The sequence below is a fragment of the Muntiacus reevesi genome, chromosome 8 (genome assembly GCF_963930625.1).
Source record: "Muntiacus reevesi chromosome 8, mMunRee1.1, whole genome shotgun sequence".
NCBI lineage: Eukaryota > Metazoa > Chordata > Mammalia > Artiodactyla > Cervidae > Muntiacus > Muntiacus reevesi.
Genome location: NC_089256.1, coordinates 71,743,473 through 71,762,535, shown reverse-complemented (window position 1 = coordinate 71,762,535; position 19,063 = coordinate 71,743,473). Strand labels below are relative to the sequence as shown.

The following is a 19,063-nucleotide window of genomic DNA, read 5'->3' as shown; positions in this document are numbered from 1 at the left end:
GAAAAATCTTACAACTCACAGGAACCACTGAGGAAAAATTCATCTGTCAAGGCACAGGTTACATTAAAGGGATCTGGCGGAGCGTAATCCATGAGGAAAAAAAAAAAACAAAAACCCTGAGGGGACGGAAAATCCACTCAACCTCTCCCTAGGAAACGAGATATTTACCGGGTAAACAAGCGGTAGCCTCAGACACACCTGCTAATCACGCCCACAGAAACCCAGGTTCCTCTACCGCCACCTCCTGGTCGCGCCCCGGCGCTTCTCTACAAATTCGGGACGTTCTGACGTCGGAGCCGTTGGGTTTATTTGAAACACTCGCACGACCAATCCGTCAGCGTCTGCGGGGAGGAGCGCGGCGGCCAATCACCGCCCCTCTGGAGACTCCAGCAAATGGGAAGGAGGTTGACATCACGCGCCAATCGGCATGGCTTTTAGAGAGAGCGACTCACTTTTTGAATTGGCTTTGGCTGTGGCCGCGGCCGGCGAGGAATGGCGGTAACGGTGAGCGGGACCTGTGCTTGAAAAGGTGGAACTTCCTCAGAGTGGTGAGGGCTCTGTGGGTGCGCGTGGCGGAGGTGGGGAGTGGGCCGGCGTCCCCAGAGCAGTGGGCCGCTGTGCTTGTGTCCCGCGGCCCCGCCCCGGTGACCGCGAATTCCGGAGCGCCCAGCCCCGGCTTCCCGGCTCGGGAAACCACCCCGCCGGCTTCCCAACAGCGGGGCCGGGTTGCGGAGTGGGAACTGGAGGTCCTCCTGGCTGCTCTGCTTCGTCATCGCTTGCCGGCTTGGATATTTTTTCCGAAAGAGTTCCTGGGCAAAGGGGGGAGTTGTCGGAAAGGGGGTGTTGGTAAGCCACAACGGGCTCTGCGGATCTGGGGGCCGGCAGCTGCGGCCTTTGGGGGCTTATCTCAGATTCCTTAGTGGTTTCATTCTTGGATTCTTCCTGGCATCTTTAGTTTTTAGTATTTAATGTGAAATGCCAGCCCTTTCCGTTTCTCCACCCCGCGTACAGATGGGTATGGTTTAAGGAGCGCAGCCTCTGAAATCAGCTCAGAATTGAATGTTTGTTTTGCCAACTGTATGCCCTGGGGGAAGTTTATCTCTCTGCTCTTGGTTTCTTTATCTGTAAAATGAATATAATAATAGTACCTGCCCCTCAGGATTGTTGCAAAGACTACATGAATGCAAGTAAAAGGTTTAGAACAGTCCCACAAATTGGTTAAATAAAAGTTATTTGTTAATGACAGTATTACCTAGTGTGAACAGTGTTATTGTCAATAACACCACCACCATGTCCAGTATGGCATTTAGCTCCTCCACCCAGAACGATGATTGCCTAAAAAAATAAAAGGAAACTTGTTTAAATGACAAATTTTATCTTTGTTATGGAAAGAGACATATGTTGTATTTAGTTAGAAACTCTGATTATGTTCTCAGATGAAAAGTAATCTGTATGGGTTTATGAACACTGATTTTTTTTGTGTTTATCTTAAAAGCTTACAGAATACATGAATGTGAAAAAATGATTAGTGCTTTTCAGTTTGTAATCAAACTGTTGATATGTGGTAACTTTAGCATGCATCTTTTTTCTAAATGTTAAAGCTGTTTTCCACTGTTTCCTCATCTATTTGCCGTGAAGTGATAGGACCAGATGCCATGATCTTAGTTTTCTGAATGTTGAGCTTTAAGCCAACTTTTTCACTCTCCTCTTTCACTTTCATCAAGAGGCCTTTTAGTTCTCCTTCACTTTCTGCCATAAGGGTGGTGTCATCTGCATATCTGAGGTTACTGATATTTCTCCCAGCAATCTTGATTCCAGCTTGTGCTTTGTCCAGCCCAGCGTTACTCATGATGTACTCTGCATATAAGTTTAATAAGCAGGGTGACAATATACAGCCTTGACATACTCCTTTCCCAATTTGGAACCAGTCTGTTGTTCCATGTCCAGTTCTAACTGTTGCTTCCTGACCTGCATACAGGTTTCTCAAGAGGCAGGTCAGGTGGTCTGGTATTCCCATCTCCTTCAGAATTTTCCACAGTTTATTGTGATCCACACAGTCAAAAGCTTTGGCATAGTCACTTCATGGCAAATAGATGAAGAAACAGTGGAAACAGCGACTGACTTTTATTTTTCTGGGCTCCAAAATCACTGCAGATGGTGACTGCAGCCATGAAATTAAAAGATGCTTACTCCTTGCAAGGAAAGTTATGACCAGCCTAGACAGAATATTAAAAAGCAGAGACATCATTTTGTCAACAAAGGTCCATCTGGTCAAGGCTATGGTTTTTCCAGTGGTCATGTATGAATGTGAGAGTTGGACTATAAGGAAAACTGAGCGCTGAAGAATTGATGCTTTTGAACTGTGGTGTTGGAGAAGACTCTTGAGAGGCCCTTGGACTGCAAGGAGATCCAACCAGTCCATCCTAAAGGAGATCAGTCCTGGGTGTTCATTGGAAGGACTGATGTTGAAGCTGAAACTCCAATACTTTGGCCACCTGATAGAAGAGCTGACTCATTTGAAAAGACCGTGATGCTGGGAAAGATTGAGGGCAGGAGGAGAAGGGGATGACAGAGGATGAGATGACTGGATGGCATCACCGACTCGATGGGCATGAGTTTGAGTAAACTCCAGGAGCTGGTGATGGACAGGGAGGCCTGGCGTGCTGCGATTCATGGGGTCGCAAAGAGTCAGATATGACTGGGCAGCTGAACTGACTGAAAGCTGTTTTGGCAATAAACTGATCATATATAGTGTCATCAGAGACAATTTTACTTTTTAATTACTTCCCTGTTTTGATGGTCTTTGAACAGAGAGGCATAAGTGAAAAAATGTGAGCTCATGGTATTTTTGATTTATTAAAGACTTCACTCTTATGTTCCTTAAAGCAGCAGTCATCTCTTGATTTTTCTTTCTTTTTAAAAACTTTTATTTTTGTTTGTGCTGGGTCTTCCTTGCTGCATGTGGTCTTTCTCTAGTTGTGGTGAGTGATCTGGGGCTGCTCTCTTCATTCCTTGTGGTGCCCTGGCTTCTCACTGCGGTGGCTTCTGTTGCCAAGCACAGAAATCAGTAGTTGGGCCCTGGCTTCAGTAGTTGTAGTATACAGGTTAGTAGTTGTGGTGGATTTTTCTTATTAACATGTTTTTAAGGGACTTGAAATGAAAGCCTGTTTAGAGCGTTTCTTTTTCACTAGAAACATTTAAGTGTGAGAGACTTAACAGAAAAATAAGGGCTGGATAGAGTTTATTCCTGATTCTAAGACTTTTACTAACAACTTTTGGAGCTCTCCTTTGGGAAGCCTTTACATAATGAGTGATGTGGATGTATGGTAAAACAATGAGAAATGTTTACATTGTGAATGTTATCAGTTCAGTTCAGTCACGCAGTCATGTCCAGCTCTTTGCAACTTCACGGACTGTGGCACACCAGGCTTCCCTGTCCATTACCAGCTCCCAGAGCTTGCTCAAACTCATGTTGATTGAGTCAGTGATGCCATCCAACCATCTCATCCTCTGTTGTCCTCCCGCCTTCTCCTCCTGCCTTCAATATTTCCCTGCATCATGAGAATGAATAATTGTCACTCTTGTAAAGACATCAAGTTTATCACAACCGGATTTGAGTTGTACTGTTACCTTTTCCTGGTGTGGAAACTGAGGCATAACCTACTAAGTGCAGAGTTGAAACTGGAAGCTGAGTTGCTTGACTTTGAAGCAACTAATATGTTAGTGCACTTAATAATCATGCTTAAGTCTATTACTGCTAGTGTGTACCTTGTCACACTATTTGATATCACTTTGCAGAAATGAGGCTAATAATACTTTAAACATTACTTTGTTAAAAATATAGTGAAAGTTATTTGTATATTTTTTTATTCTGAGAAATGTAGGAAAGGTATGCACCTTTAGATAAGATGGGGCCTCTTCTTTGTATTTGCCCAATATTCTGGAAATTTACCTCAAGACAATAAACTTACATTAAAAACTCCAGTTTGAATTGATGAAGGTCTATTCAGCTTTTTCTTTATTCCCGGTTTGCTTAACGTTTCAACTCTTTAAGTCCTGGAAATTTAAAAAAGAAAGAATTTTCCTTTCATAGTCCAGGATCATAATGACACTTGTTATTGTCTCTGAAATCTTTTAGAGGAGAAACTTTTGTAAAGTAATATGAAAATACAGATAAGGGAGCAGTCCAGTTATACCTGAGAAGTTTGGAGAAATCTACAGAAGATAAGTGGTGTGATGGGTTGAAAGACATGCTAGGAGAAGAACTGAGCCCTGTTAAATGCAAGTAGGTGTGAAGTAAATTGTTTGCAAAATTCTGGGAAATCCTTTGTGGCTGGAGCAGTACAGTCCATGTGGACTTGGGGAAATAGAGGAGGTGAGGTTAAATAGGTGGACTAGGGCGAAAGTGTAAACTGGACGGTGAATTTGAACTTGATTGTCTAAGGAGCCCTTCTCATGCAAGTCTGAAGCAGGGAAGTAACATGGTCACATTTATTTTTAGAACCATACCCTGAAAACCATGTGGATCGTGACCTCTGAAGAAACTGGTGATAGAGACAGTTGTCTGGAACTGTTGCTTTTCATCAAGTGGGCATGTGGCATTGGCCACAAAAAGACTGGCCAGATCCCAGAGATACAGAGATGCTTGAGGGATTGATAGCAATTTCAGTTCAGTTTAGTTCAGCCGCTCACTCATGTCCGACTGTTTACAACCCCATGAATCGCAGCACGCCAGGCCTCCCTGTCCATCACCAGCTCCTAGAGTTTACTCAAACTCATGCCCATTGAGTCGGTGATGCCATCCAGCCATCTCATCCTCTGTCATCCCCTTCTCCTCCTGCCCCCAATACTTCCCAGCATCAGAGTCTTTTCCAATGAGTCAACTCTTCTCATGAGGTGGCCAAAGTACTGGAGTTTCAGCTTCAGCATCAGTCCTTCCAATGAACACCCAGGACTGAGCTCCTTTAGGATGGACTGGTTGGATCTCCTTGCAGTCCAAGGGACTCTCAAGAGTCTTCTCCAACACCATTTAGGGGAGGGCAAATGAGGTAGATGAAAGAGTAAGGATGGATCAGGTTTTTGACTCGGATTTATTTAGGGGATGATGATGGTGACATGATAAGTGAAAATAGGAAGAGAAATAGTTTGGATGAGGGCAAAGGTATGGAGGGGGAGGTAGCATAGTATTTATGAGTACATTTTGAGTACTTTTTGACTGTCTGGTAATATCCTGTACTTTTGTACTTTTATACATATAATGTACTTTTGGTACATTGTTATTTTGCTATATCTCTATGAGTCAGGTATGAGTATCTTTATTTTACAGATAAAAAAGAGCAAACAGCCTCAGAGAAGTTGAGTGACTTCTTTTGGTTCAGTATTTTTAAAAAATGGGCAATGATATTTCTTGTAAGTTGTAGGTACTAATGCTTGTTTTTGCCTAACAATTATGTTCATTTTTTGTAACTTTATTTAAATTTTTTTTTCAGCCATCATAGAAGAGAACAAACAATGGCTGATAATAGTGCATTAACATCCATTACTGGCAGTACAAGCTTGGCAGACTCTTCCATTTTTGATTCTAAAGTTGCCGAAACTTCTAAGGACAACTTATTTATTGGATCTACTTCATGTGTTGAAGGTAAACATGTTACCTGCTTTAAAATGCCAAATCACTCTTAATCCTAAACTTACTAACTAGCGATTTTCTTATGATTTGACTGTAATATTGTTAAGTTAGGGTACAGCCATTCAGTAAAGATTTGTTAACAAAAACCCATTACACTAAATTTTTTTATTGTTGTTTGGCATTTCCCAACTTCGAAGGAGAGGGCGTCTTGTTGGATATTGCTTTTGCTGTACGTGAGGGCAATCTAGCTGCAATATTGTTAGCTAGAATATATTCAGTTAGGACTGGTCAGGTGAAGAGCCACTTCTTTCCTTTCCACTGTGTAAACCTATCTTTCCTAAAGTTGTATGTGCTATTTAAGAGGATGACTCTGCAAGTTAGTGAATGCTTTCTTTGGTTATGAAGAGTACTAATGTTTGAATACTTTGTTTATAATACAGTATGTTTCTCTTCTGAAATGATACCTGATCAGATTTTTTAAAAAAGCTAGGAATTAAGTCATTTTAATTTCGAGGAATGTTATTATCTTAAAGATGAAAAACATTACAGATACAGCCAAAAAAGGAGTTGGAGACTACTGATTTCGATGTTAGTGAATAATAAAAGTGTTTTACTTAAACATTTTTAATTTTAATAGAAGAAATGCCTCAGATTGAAACAAGAGTCATACTGGTTCAAGAAGCTGGAAAACAAGAAGAACTTATAAAAGCCTTAAAGGTATGGAGATTTAGCTTTTTATTTTTTTGAAAGAGACTATTTTCCTTCCATCGGTGCATAAATAAATTTATAGTTTTCTTAATCTCATAATTAAGTCTCTTTTCCACAGACTATTAAAATAATGGAAGTCCCTGTTATAAAGATAAAAGAAAGTTGTCCTGGAAAATCGGATGAAAAATTAATAAAAAGTATTGTTAATATGGTAGGTCAAGCATTTCATTGCATGTGGCATGCTGCACTTCCTTTGATTGTATTCTATAGTCCACTTAATGGTGATTGGGCCTAAAGTAGACACGAGGTATACTTTGAGCACTCTGAAGCTAGATTAATGAAAACTATGACATTTATTTTAAAATTTGGATGTTTCTGAAACCTCAAACTATAATGTTCTATAAATAATGAAATCCTTATAGAGTAATTTGGCATTGTTAAATTTAAATGGCATTTCACTTATGTATTTGTGAAGATCTAATACTTTAAACTCTACTTTTTTCTGAATAATTTAATTTTATTCTAAATTCTTGCTTTACTTCCACAATTGCAAGTCAATATTTGACAGTCATCAGGGAACTTACCTCACTGTATGAAATATTTCTAATTCCCTATACCAGCTAATACTAGATTGTGAGGGTTTCGGGTGGCTCAAACAATAGAAATATGTTTTCTCACTTTCCTGGAGGCCAAAGTCCAAGATCAAGGTGCCAGCAGGTTTAATTTCTGTTGAGGCCTTTCTCCTTGGCTTGTCGATGACTGCCATCTTCTTGCTTTATCTTCACATGCCTTATCTTCTGTGCATGCATATCTCTTTTGTATGTCCAGATTTCCTTCTCTTATAAGGACACCTATCCACCACTAATCCAGTCTGACTAGAATCCACCCATGTGACTTCATTTAACCTTTATTACATCTTGAAAGGCCATTCTGAGGTACAGGGGTTTTGGGATACAACATGAGTTTTGGGATACACAATTCATTCCTTCACATCAGCCTGGAAAGTAAAGCCCAAATATTGACTCATCCATTTGAATTTTCTTTTAAATGGTTCTGTTTTTTTTACACAAGTCATGTAGACACTTAACTATCTTCATTCTTTTTCAGCGATGTACATTACACAGTTGCCTTTTTGTATCCTGTGTATACAATGTTGTAGTTGCTGCCATATTTTCTTATCTTTCTCTTATTTCCCTCATATAAACTGAACTTTTTGTAGATGTTACATGTCATAGTATTTTTTCCTTTTTTTCTGACTATAATTTGTGGAGGAAGAACTATGCGTATGGCATCATTTTCTCAGTCAGAATTAAAAGCAACTGTGGATATCTTTCTAAGGCATGCCACTATCAAAATACATGTACTTAAAAATTCATCATCCCTGTTTTTATATCCATACTGGATGCTTTATAATGACTACTAAGTCATGTCAGAAACTTATAATAATTTTCAAAATTTTCCTTTCAATAATTTTCCTTTATAATAATTTTCAAAATTTAAAATCTTAATGTAGAGATATGTTTATATAAATAACTAAAGAAATATGACAGTTCACTATTAAGTATAATGCTCATTGTATGATTTAAAACTTAAGTTTCTACATTTCTACAAATACACAAATAAAAATGATACTGAGTTGATTTTGGGGTCTTGTTTAGAGAGATTTATAATTGATTTTATAATATATAAATTTTATTTCTTAATAACTCCATGGAAAAAATCAAGGAAATTAAAGTACCATTTGTAAAGATGGAATCAGTTGAAGAATTTAAAAGTTTGGAGTCTCCAGAATTTGAAAATGTATTCATAGTCATGGACTTCCAGGATTCTGTCTTTAATGAGTTATACAAGGCTGATTGTAGAGTTATTGGACCACCAGTTGTATTAAACTGTGCAGAAAATGGAGAGGTAAGAAAGAATATATGCTTATTATAACTTTTCAAGGTTAATAAAATTTTATTAATGAATTTTTATGTAGAAAAATCTCATTAATTGTTGAGAATATAAAATATTTGGAATAGAAATAGTAGTGACTACTCTAGTACTCCCTACTAAGAACTCAAAAGTCTTTTAATCATAAATAATATGTGTGTGCATGCGTGTTAAGTCGCTTCAGTTGTTTGCAACCCTATGGACTTTGGCCCACCAGGCCATGGGATTCTCCAGGCAGGGTTCCTTTCCAACCCAAGGAACGAACCCAACCCAGGGATCAAACTCCCGTCTCTTACATCTCCTGCATTGGCAGGCAGGTTCTTTACCACTAGCACCACCTGGGAAGCCCAAGGAATATCATATGTATATACAAAATCTTAATACCTGCAGTAACTTGGAAAGAAATAATTTGCTTTAAACCTGAGTACCAATGATGTGTATATATAAATACATAAACTTTAATTTTCCTCTACATAGCTACCACAATTGCATTTTTATCAGTTTCTACTGATAAATTAGGGAAATTACTTTAGCTTTTTGTTTTTGAATAGCATTTCAGTTAAGTTGTGGTAGAGTTAATACTTATTTTATTGCTCTGTTTTGGCATTCTTAAGCTTGCCTTATTAACTTTAAACTGCTTGGGTCTTTGTGCTTCTTTTATTATAGATACTAATAATGAGCACATGATAATCTTTTAATTCTCTGTTTTGATTCAGAAGTGTTGTTTTCAAAAAACACATAAACATTTTAAAGGCCAAGATTATGGAAAAGTATATTTCTGCCTAATAGTGGGAATTAAATTTATATCTGTTTTTAAGCATTCTCTTTCTTATATAGATAGATAAAATGATTTGTTAAATTATTTACTGTCTCCATTTTTTAGCTGAAAAGTTGGAATCATATTTGGTTCAAGTATATGTATGATCAGTATTTATTAGAAAAATATTTTTGACCTCTTTTAACTTTAACTTGAAGCATTTACAGTAGTATATGGAAATCTTTTATTATAGACAATACCTCATGTATCAAAGTACATTTTGGAAATAAAGGTTTGGGTATGGATATTTATATTTTACTTGGCAGTAGTAAAGTGTGTTTAGAGTATGTGTATCAAATATGATATGGGAAATCATGGGAAATTTTTATTGTGAAATTGGTCCTTGCAATTTGTTACATATTGAAAGATGCAAGTATATTTTGGGGTTGGGAATGTTAAATGGCAAGAGAGGGAAATATGTTTAGTTTAGAAAGATGTTTTCTATTTTTGCTATAGAGAATCTCACAGATTTAAAATTGTATCCTTCAGCCTTTGCCATTTTCATGTCGCCCACTCTATTGTACCAGCATGATGAATCTAGTATTATGTTTTACTGGATTCAGGAAGAAAGAAGAGCTAGTAAGTATTTTAAAACATTCTAGTCAAAGAATATTTTCTCTAGCAAAATAAATTTAAATTTGCTTTTTTTGGGTAGTTGTATCATGATTTTATTTTTAAAATATTGAAGGAGTAATTACTATGAACGTGAAGTGAAGTCACTCAGTCGTGTCTGACTCTTTGCAACCCCATGGACTGTAGCCCACCAGGTTCCTCCATCCTTGGAATTTTCCAGACAACAGTACTGGAGCGGGTTGCCGTTTCCTTCTCCAGGGGATCTTCCTGACCTAGGAATTGAACCTGGGTCTGCTACATTTCAGACAGACGCTTTATGTCTGAGCCACCTGGGAAGCCAACTATGAGTATACTAGGTCTTAAACTTTGTGAAGAAACACTCTGAAGAGCCTTGTAAACAAGCAAATGTTTTGTCTAGGGTGGCTGGTCTGTGAATTAGAAAAACTTAGTAACTATCTGTTTAAATTGTCTTTTTAAGTATTTTATTAGCGCATTATTTGAAGTTTTTGTTTATGCATTGCTATTTTTTGTTATGTATATCTAGTCTTAAAGTATTCTCATTGCTCTAGAGAATTCATAGAAACTTCTTTTTTTGATCTGTAAAATTATTTATGTTGAAGCTAATGGGATATTGTGGGAAGAATCTTGATGTGATGGCAACCTGGCTTTTAAAAAGTAATAAATTGAGGACATATATTTTTTTGGGACACAAGCCTGTTGTGTCCCCCTTTGCCTGGCAAAGCAACAAGCTTTTCTACTTCACCACCCACCTCTGAGAAGAAATATATTTACTTTTTCACTTGTGTGAAAGCCAGTCTTTAATTAACTTACTTTTGTATGTTCATCTTAACTAACTTATCTCTCTGTATGATTTTTGCCTATGCCAATAAGGCAAATGAATCTTTAATTTTTAACATAAACTTTATAAAAATTCTTTTATGTACCTTATAAATAGAAATCAGTATATGCTAAATGCACTATAAACATAGTTTAAAATTTTGTTCATATTAATCAAAAAAACCAGTGTTTGCTTCTTCTTTTGAGGTCAGGTTGGTGACATTGGCTCATCACATGGGTGGAGTTATTCGAAAAGACTTTAATTCGAAAGTTACACATTTGGTGGCAAATTGTACACAAGGAGAAAAATTCAGGGTATGTAAATTTTAGTATTTTTGTGTACTTCAATGTAGCACTGTTTGGTAGTGGATATAATGATAATGTTCTCATTTTGTCTATTTCTCTCACAGTTTATTGAGGATCAGAAATTCAATTTTTGCTATATGTGTGTTTGGTAAAAATTTTTAAATCATAGAAGTGTGGCCTCTGAGGTTTGAAAGAGGCAGTGGAGCTTGAGTTAGGTCTTGAAAGATGATTAGGATAGTGGAGGTTGGTAAGTGAATAACATTTTAGGAGGCAGATGAGTAATATTAGGGAAGAATTACTATGAGTGTTGGTGAGTAAGGGGGTCAGAAGGTGATGAGGGCAGGTATTTCTCTCTTATCTAAGAGCAAAACTTTGTTCTTATAAAACAGTTCCAAGGTTTAACTTGTGAAAATTATAGAACAGGAGAAAATACTTTTATTAGGATTAAAGTCTTAGTTCAAGATTGCACTTGAAGAGTTTATCACTTTGTTGTCACCCTCCATCAGTGTATATATGTAGCAAATGGTAAGTTTAGGGTAATGTTGAATTCCTGGGAGGTATACTTAGAATTCATATCTAAGATTTTGTGAACTAATCAGGTATTTTCTCTTAAACTCTTAGTGCTATCATGGGGGTTTATACTTCTAAGAAAGTAAACAGGGAAATAGAAATGTAATAAAGATGAACTGAATCAGCTTGGGAGATGTATTTATTTAAAATAAAATGAAACAGCTTGGACCTTGTGGAACTTGTTTTGGAAGTTATTTTAACCTAAATTGTATGATGGAAATATAGTTTTTTCTTTAATTTTTCTTTATATTTTGTTACAAAGCAGATGGGCAGTGATCTAAGAATGTAATTATAATTGTTTATATTTTATAGGAATGCAGTTATTTAAGGTAAAAATTCATCATAATTAATGTTTATGTTTTTAGGTAGCTGTGAGCCTAGGTACTCCAATTATGAAACCAGAATGGATTTATAAAGCTTGGGAAAGGCGGAATGAACAGTAAGTATTTAGAAATTCAGTTGTTAATTACGTGAATCAATCACATGTCATTAGGAAACCCATGTGCCCAAAATTCATAAATTAATATATGAAAAGTTAATTCAGTCTTTGTGAAGCTTAGGGAATAAAGTATAGGAAGAACAAAGTTTTTTATTATTATTATAATTATTGAAAATGGAAAGACATCTATGATATCTTTGAACTTTATAAAATAATTTAATAACCAATAAAAACATTCTAAAATTATTAGGTAATAGCTTACTGAATCTGGATGTTTAGGTTGTGCTATATTTTTTCTTATATTTGTCTGGTTACATTTTAAGTGGTAATTGCATTTCATAATTTTATGAAACTATAGAACCCCTGGAATACATATACAATTTCATGTACAGAGTAGATATTTGCATCTTGTAACAATTAGCTCTGATTAAACTGTGTGGGAAGTTACTTCTGGGATGATTGAGGACACATCAGTTTTTTTTTAACTGTAGTTTTTATGAACATTTCAGGACCTAATGTAAAATATTTTCAATAAATGGATTATGCTAAAACCTTGCAAGTTACTGTAGATTTATAAATTGATCTGCTTTACTTATATTGAATTTTAGTTAAGCTGGTTTTAGGAGAGTGTACTTTGTTTTTAGGGACTTCTGTGCATCAGTTGATGACTTTAGAAATGAATTTAAAGTTCCTCCATTTCAAGATTGCATTTTAAGTTTCCTGGGTTTTTCGGATGAAGAGAAAACCAATATGGAAGAAATGACTAAAATGCAAGGTAGTATTCAGCATAATTTAAAAGCTAACATATTTTATTCCCTACTCTTGCTAATCACTTCTTCGAGAATATGTCTCTTTAAAAAATTTGGGCCTGGGGATAAACAGTTGGTCTTATGTAGCTTGTATGCTTTCCATTTTAGGAGGAAACTATTTACCAGTTGGAGATGAAAGATGCACTCACCTTATAGTTGAAGAGAATATAGTGAAAGAACTGCCATTTGAACCTTCAAAGAAACTTTATGTTGTGAAACAAGAGGCAAGTAATTGTAAAATAAGAGTGGTTTTTAAAAAACATTAGTAATAGCTTTTCTGATGAGATAAATTCTTAATTAAAGTGTTCTTTCCACTAGTGGTTCTGGGGAAGCATTCAAATGGATGCCCGAGCTGGAGAAACTATGTATTTATATGAAAAGGTATGCTGTTTGTCCCTTTTTTCATTTGTTCTGTGAGCTTGATTATATGAAGATGACACTTTTTTATTCCAAAAGAACCTAGGATAATTAGCACATAGATCATGTTTTTTTTGTCATGTTTAGGAATGTCAGAATAATTAAACAGTTGGATATTGAGGGATAGTCTATGTAGACCATATATTGGATCTTATTTTAATCTATGTCATTCTATGCTAATTCTTGGTGATCCCATTATAAACCATAACATCCCTATCTTCAAAAACTTAGAACCTTAAAGGAAAGAGATGTGCATACAATTACAGTACAGAATGAAATGTGCCATAATTGAGCAATGTATGTATTCTAACTACTAGCTAACTCAGAGACTCAGGCAGGATTGAAAAAATAAATGCTGAGTCATCTTCCTTGGCTAACTTAGTAAGGACATTCATGTTAGACAGCAGGTGGGAGAGGATATGAAAGCTTAAAAGTACATTAAAAGTATGGCTTCAGAGAAGAGTGTGGGAAAGAAGGCCAACAGATAAAGCTGACTAAATAGGCAGAATCAAGTTTTTAATATGTTAAAGCATTTTGATTTGTTCTGTAAGTTTTGGAGTAACTGAAGAATGGGGAGAGATGTCATTAAAAAAATGACTGTAGTAGAAGGAATTATAGGCAAGGAAAATCCAGCCTTTATTGCTGGATCTTGGTGAAAACAGTGTTGTTCACCAGAATGTGACAGAAAGATATAGAAGCAGGCTTCAAGGGAAAATTTACTTCAGTTTGGGATTTAATAATTTTGAATGGAATGTTGAAGGTGAAATATGCATTTATTATGTTTCTATAAAATCTAAATATGTACTCTGTTGTGTTCTGTTTGGGTGCTTATTCTCAATGTAAGTTTCTGAGCATAAAGTTTAAAAAAAAAATATGCCTCAGGTTGTAAGAGAGAATTCTGAAAAAAATCTAGTGGTAGGACTTCCCTGGCGGTCCAGTGCTTAAGAACCCGCCTGCCAATGCAGGGAACATGGATTTGATCCCTGGTCCGGAAAGATTCCACATGCTGTGGGAGAGCTAAGCTCATGTGCTACAACTACTGAATCCCACAAGCCTGGAGTCCATGCTCTGCAACAAGAGAAGCCGCTGCAGTGAGAAGCCCCAGCACTGTAGCTCAGAGTAGCCCCTGCCCACCTCAATTAGTGAAAGCCCTCGTGGAGCGTCGTCGATGCATTTTTAAAGACAGCACAGTTAAAAAAGTCAAGTGATATTTGAGAAATATTGAAGAGCATTGTATCCAGGCATTGTGCTAAATGCCAGAGATACAGTGAACAAAATATGAATGAATGGTCCCTGCCTTCCCGGTATTTATGGTCTGATGGAGAGTAGATTGTAAACAAGCTTATAGGCAATTATGTAATGGTAATACTACTGTGGAGGAAAAGAACTAGGTGTTAGTGGTTAGATAATCACAATAGTCCTTTGATCATTATGTTTTATGAAACAGCTTTTATGTGGAAAAATGTGTAGTTATAAAATTATTGTGCAAAACTCAGATTTTGTCAGATTCTTAAGTGTGTTTTTCTTTTGTTCTTGTCTCAGTAAAGAACCACAGAAGTAAAATTGAGCTTTTGTGCTTTTGATTGCAGGCTAATACACCTGAGCTCAAGAAATCAGTGTCACTGCTTTCTCTAAATACCCCAAACAGCAATCGCAAAAGACGTCGTTTAAAAGAGACACTTGCTCAGCTTTCAAGAGAGGCAGACTTGTCACCTTTCCCTCCCCGTAAGCGCCCATCAGCTGAACATTCCCTTTCTATAGGGTCACTCCTAGATATCTCCAACACACCAGAATCTAGCATTAACTATGGAGGTAATTCACATTTTTAAATCTTTAAATTTAGTGGAATAGAATAAGTATTAGAATGTAGATAAATCCATACTATAGTGACTGGCCTTTGTTCTGAGGATAAAAGGCAGATGAAAATGCTTAGATTTAACAATTGCTTGCTATATACTAAGTGTTTATATGTTTTGTGTGTTTATAAGATAAATTTTATTGCCCCTGTTTTACAGATGACTATTCTGAGATTAGAGAAGTAAAACTTGTCTAGAGTCACACAGCTAGAAAGTGGTAGAGCTGTTCAGAGAGCAGATTGTTAACACAAAGAATCACAGATGTCACATGAATAATGGAGAAAATAGGTACAATGAAGTCAGAAGAAGGTGAACTTACTTCCTGTATCAGCTGATACAGGAAGCCACATATAATTAGTTCTTTTATCTTGATCTTCAGTTTTTTCCCTCTGGTTTTTTTTTTCAGTCTGCACACAAATATGTTGTTTTCTAATTTATGAAATAATCAAAACCTTTCCTTGACTTCGTAATACTCTCCACTGACTATCCTGTTTCTCTCTCCCTTTCATATAACTACTCTTGAAGGATTTATCTTCATCCATTGTCTCATTTCCTTTCTTTTACTGTCTTTTCAGTTCATTCCAATTGAATTTCAGTGCTCTTGCTGTGGGGGGGAGCTGACAGTTTGTACAGTCAACAGCATTGAGCACATAAGCAGCTACTCCTTCCTGGATACATTTTTTAATTTTGGCTTTTGTATATCATTCATTTCTCTTTCTCCTTGGCCTAACTTATCTTTCCAACTCTAAATGTGGAATGTTATTCCTGAGTCATTTATTTTCCATTGAATTCTTCCTAAATGATCTCATTTAATTCTATGGCTTTTCTTTCTATAGCTGATGATGCCCAAATTTGAGGTTTTTCCTGTTCAACTGTATTCTTCACACCTCCTTGTTCATGTCTAATACACAACCTGTTCTTCATATAACCACATTAGAAATCTTGATTCAACCTCTATTCCTTTGTTACCCTTCCTTTATCAACCTTTTCTATATAAATGGTCTCTTAGATAATTGCAGTGGTCCTTTAGATGGTCTCCCTATATTTATGTTTGCCTTTCTGCATTTAGCACTTAGAGAGGTCTCTAAAAACATGTAAATTAGTTCATGCTGTTCTCTGCACAGAGACAGTAGCTTTGTATTACCATAGCTTTCAGGTTCCTAGGTCATCCTTCCTCAGTCACTTCTAAGGTCATGTGCTATTGTCCTCCACTAATACTCTCTGGGTATCAGTCACAGTGTCTGTTATTCTTCAGATTTTCCTACTGTTAAAACCATACCTCAGGAACTTTATACTTGCTCTCCCTATTTTAAATAAATCTTATTGGGTTCTCTGTAAAGGTAAGGCCCTGTCCCACTACTCCTTCCTACCACCCTGACACTGGGCTGTCGTCTTCAGTAGTAGTTATCACTGTTATAAGTTGTTTGTTTACTCCGTTATTGTTTTATTCTCTTCACCAGAAGGTAGACTTGAAGGGAATAAGTACCTTGTCTATCTTCTCTGCTTTATTCCCAGTGCCTGGAATAGAGTTGTTGTTTAGTCCCAAACTCATGTCTGACTCTTTTGGGACCCCATGTACTATAGCCCACCAGGTTCCTCTGTCCCTGGGACCTCCTAGGCAAGAATACTGGAGTGGGTTGCCATTTCCCTCTCCAGGGCAACGTCGCAACCCAGGGATCAAACCTGAATCTCCTGCTTTGGCAACTGGCTTCTTTACCACTGAGCCACCAGGCAAGCCCTTAATATACAATAGGTAGTCACTAAATATTCATGGAGGAATTAAAAGTCAATTTAAAATAGGTGTAGAAAACTGAGTTGGATTTGAGATTTATTACAAGAGGAGCAAGAATACTTGTAACACAGCATACAGAATGAGTTTTTAGGGAATAGTAAGTCAGTTTGCTTTGAATATGGAGGACTGAGTCTCATTAGGTTAATTGTAATTAGGAAATTAACATTTAACACTGATCTACTCTATAGACCTTCAGATTTTACTAGTTGTTCCACTAATGTCCTACTACCTTTTGCTTTGACAAAAGCAAAAAGGTTTTTCTGAGTTAGGATTCAATCCAGAATTATAAATTGTGTTATCTTTCTTTAGTCTCTTCTTGTCTGGAACAGTTCTTTTCGGTATTTGTTTTTTAATGATCTTCATGTTTTTGAAGAGTACATGACCATTATTTTTTTCTGGCCATATTCTAGGATGAAACTTTACTTTAATGAAAATATATTTGGTGGTATATTTATAAAAGTAGATACCCTTCTCTCTCTCTCTCTTTTTTTTTTTTTTTGTTAAATCTATAGTGTTTGGTACTTATATCTGGCTTCCATTTTAAATCTTTCCTCCTTTTTCCTTTTAGAAACACCAAAGTCTTGTACTAAGTCTTCTAAGAATTCCACTCCAATTCCTTCAAAGCAGTCAGCCAGGTGGCAGGTTGCAAAAGAGCTCTATCAGACTGAAAGTAATTATGTAAATATATTGGCCACAATTATTCAGGTAAGAATTTGGAAGAATGATCTCTGTTCCAGCGTTAATAAGTAAAAACAAAAAAATGTGTTATTTTTTATAAGATAATTGTATAAGCATAGAATTTAAACATAGATATTGAAAATCTATGACAGAAACTGCTGTTAGGGAAATGCCATGTAAGAGAGAAAGATCCTGAATAGACGATCTTAGAGAAGACTGAATTTAACTCAGAATTTTGCAGCTTCCATGTCAGGATACTGTGTTTACATTTGGAAGTGGCAGCTTTTTATAATAGTGTGTATTCGAGAGTCATTGCTTTAATGTGTTGTTTTCTAAAATTTTGCAGTAGTCAAATGTTGACTCGTTGCCTACTACTATTAAAATGTACTATGAAGTTATTTCTGAAGAAAAACAATTCTAAGGAATCCTTGTGGGATGAGATCAAGAAAGATATTAAGGAATAAATCAAAATTCAAGGTTCTGAAAAGCATAATAATAGGACATTATTTTGGAATCGGTAGAAAGAAGGAATAAATTTGTTTGTAGTAATGAAGGAGATAGTTTGTCAGGAAAATAAAGTTGATACCACCTAGCTTAACTTTGAATAGAAAATGATACGGAATTTCTTATTTGGGTTTAATTTTTAGTTCTATTGTAGTTCTTAATGTTGTTCATTAAGGTCCAATATAATGACCTTTAGTTGCTTGTACCATTGATAAGATGCATGAATAAGAAATGAAAAACTTTTTTCTTGGTATTCACGGAAAGTTTATTCTTCACAGTTGATTTATTTAGTAGTAGTCAGGGTTTTATGAGACCCTCTGCTATATTAAACTTAACTTGTTTTAAGTCAGTTCTGCTCTTCCTTAAGGGAAGCCATCCTAGACGAGTTTCTTGTTGAAGTTTTTATGGTCAGCCAAAATGTGGTTGAGTAGCAGAAAATCCCTTTGGCATATACTGTTCATGTACTTTGGTAGCATTTATAACCTGGAAATGTAAATCCTTTCAGGCCATGGTAAATGCCCTGGAGTTTCAAATTGTAATTTGCATATCAATTACATTCACTAAAACTTCTTTTTTAAAAGCACTTGTAATTATTACACTGTAGACAAACTTCCACACTACTGTGCTTAGCATAAATTCACCTAAGTTTACTTAAAAGTTTGTGGGCTGCATTCATTATAGTGTTCTCTTTGAGCTTTGCTGCAGGACTAACGTGTCCTACAATGTGTCCTACAAATTTTTTTAAAAAATTTGAATTTGGAATAGCTTAATTTTTACTTAGTCCCCAAAATGAAGTGAAACTTCTTGATTTTTTCCTTGTAATACTTAGGTGCCTATTAATATAAGGTGTTGTGACAGGTGTTAAAGAGGATTCCTCTTTTAAAGAAACTTAGACTGGAATAGGAGTTAAAACATACACACCTAATTATAACCAAATGGAAAGTTCTGAACCTCACGAGAGAGGTTTAGTTAAGGTGTTTGGAGATATGTATGGTGAGAATTTTGCTCCTCTTCCGGTTTAGGGAAGGTGTTGGGCTGGAATTTTCAATGGTTGAACACTGAAAAAGTATCATACAGAAGATGCAAATTGAAGTGAGTTTTAAAGCATGATTATGATTAGTGCATGCAAAGAATATGGGTGGGAAGTGTATTTGAGATTATTCCAACAGTATAAAAGACTGTAATCCTTCACAGTA

The 19,063-nt window shown here is 36.2% G+C and overlaps 1 protein-coding gene across 10 annotated transcripts in view; it reads left to right on the top strand.

Moving 5' to 3' along the window:
* Positions 1–391: 391 nt before the first annotated feature.
* The window catches only part of ECT2 (epithelial cell transforming 2), a 56,479-nt gene continuing 37,807 nt past the window's right edge, over positions 392–19,063 (top strand). Inside the window, exons 1-13 of one of the 10 annotated variants that reach the window (XM_065942564.1) lie at positions 392–504; positions 5,490–5,641; positions 6,267–6,346; positions 6,456–6,548; positions 8,063–8,245; positions 9,576–9,665; positions 10,704–10,811; positions 11,738–11,811; positions 12,456–12,586; positions 12,729–12,844; positions 12,939–13,001; positions 14,627–14,849; positions 17,254–17,390. In XM_065942564.1, coding sequence (XP_065798636.1) covers positions 5,512–5,641; positions 6,267–6,346; positions 6,456–6,548; positions 8,063–8,245; positions 9,576–9,665; positions 10,704–10,811; positions 11,738–11,811; positions 12,456–12,586; positions 12,729–12,844; positions 12,939–13,001; positions 14,627–14,849; positions 17,254–17,390 — 1,428 coding nt within the window. In that variant the 5' untranslated portion in view covers positions 392–504; positions 5,490–5,511. Of the gene's footprint in view, positions 560–706; positions 847–5,489; positions 5,642–6,266; positions 6,347–6,455; positions 6,549–8,062; positions 8,246–9,575; positions 9,666–10,703; positions 10,812–11,737; positions 11,812–12,455; positions 12,587–12,728; positions 12,845–12,938; positions 13,002–14,626; positions 14,850–17,253; positions 17,391–19,063 lie in introns of those variants that run through there. The other 9 variants (XM_065942563.1, XM_065942566.1, XM_065942568.1 and 6 more) reach the window with 9 other exon arrangements.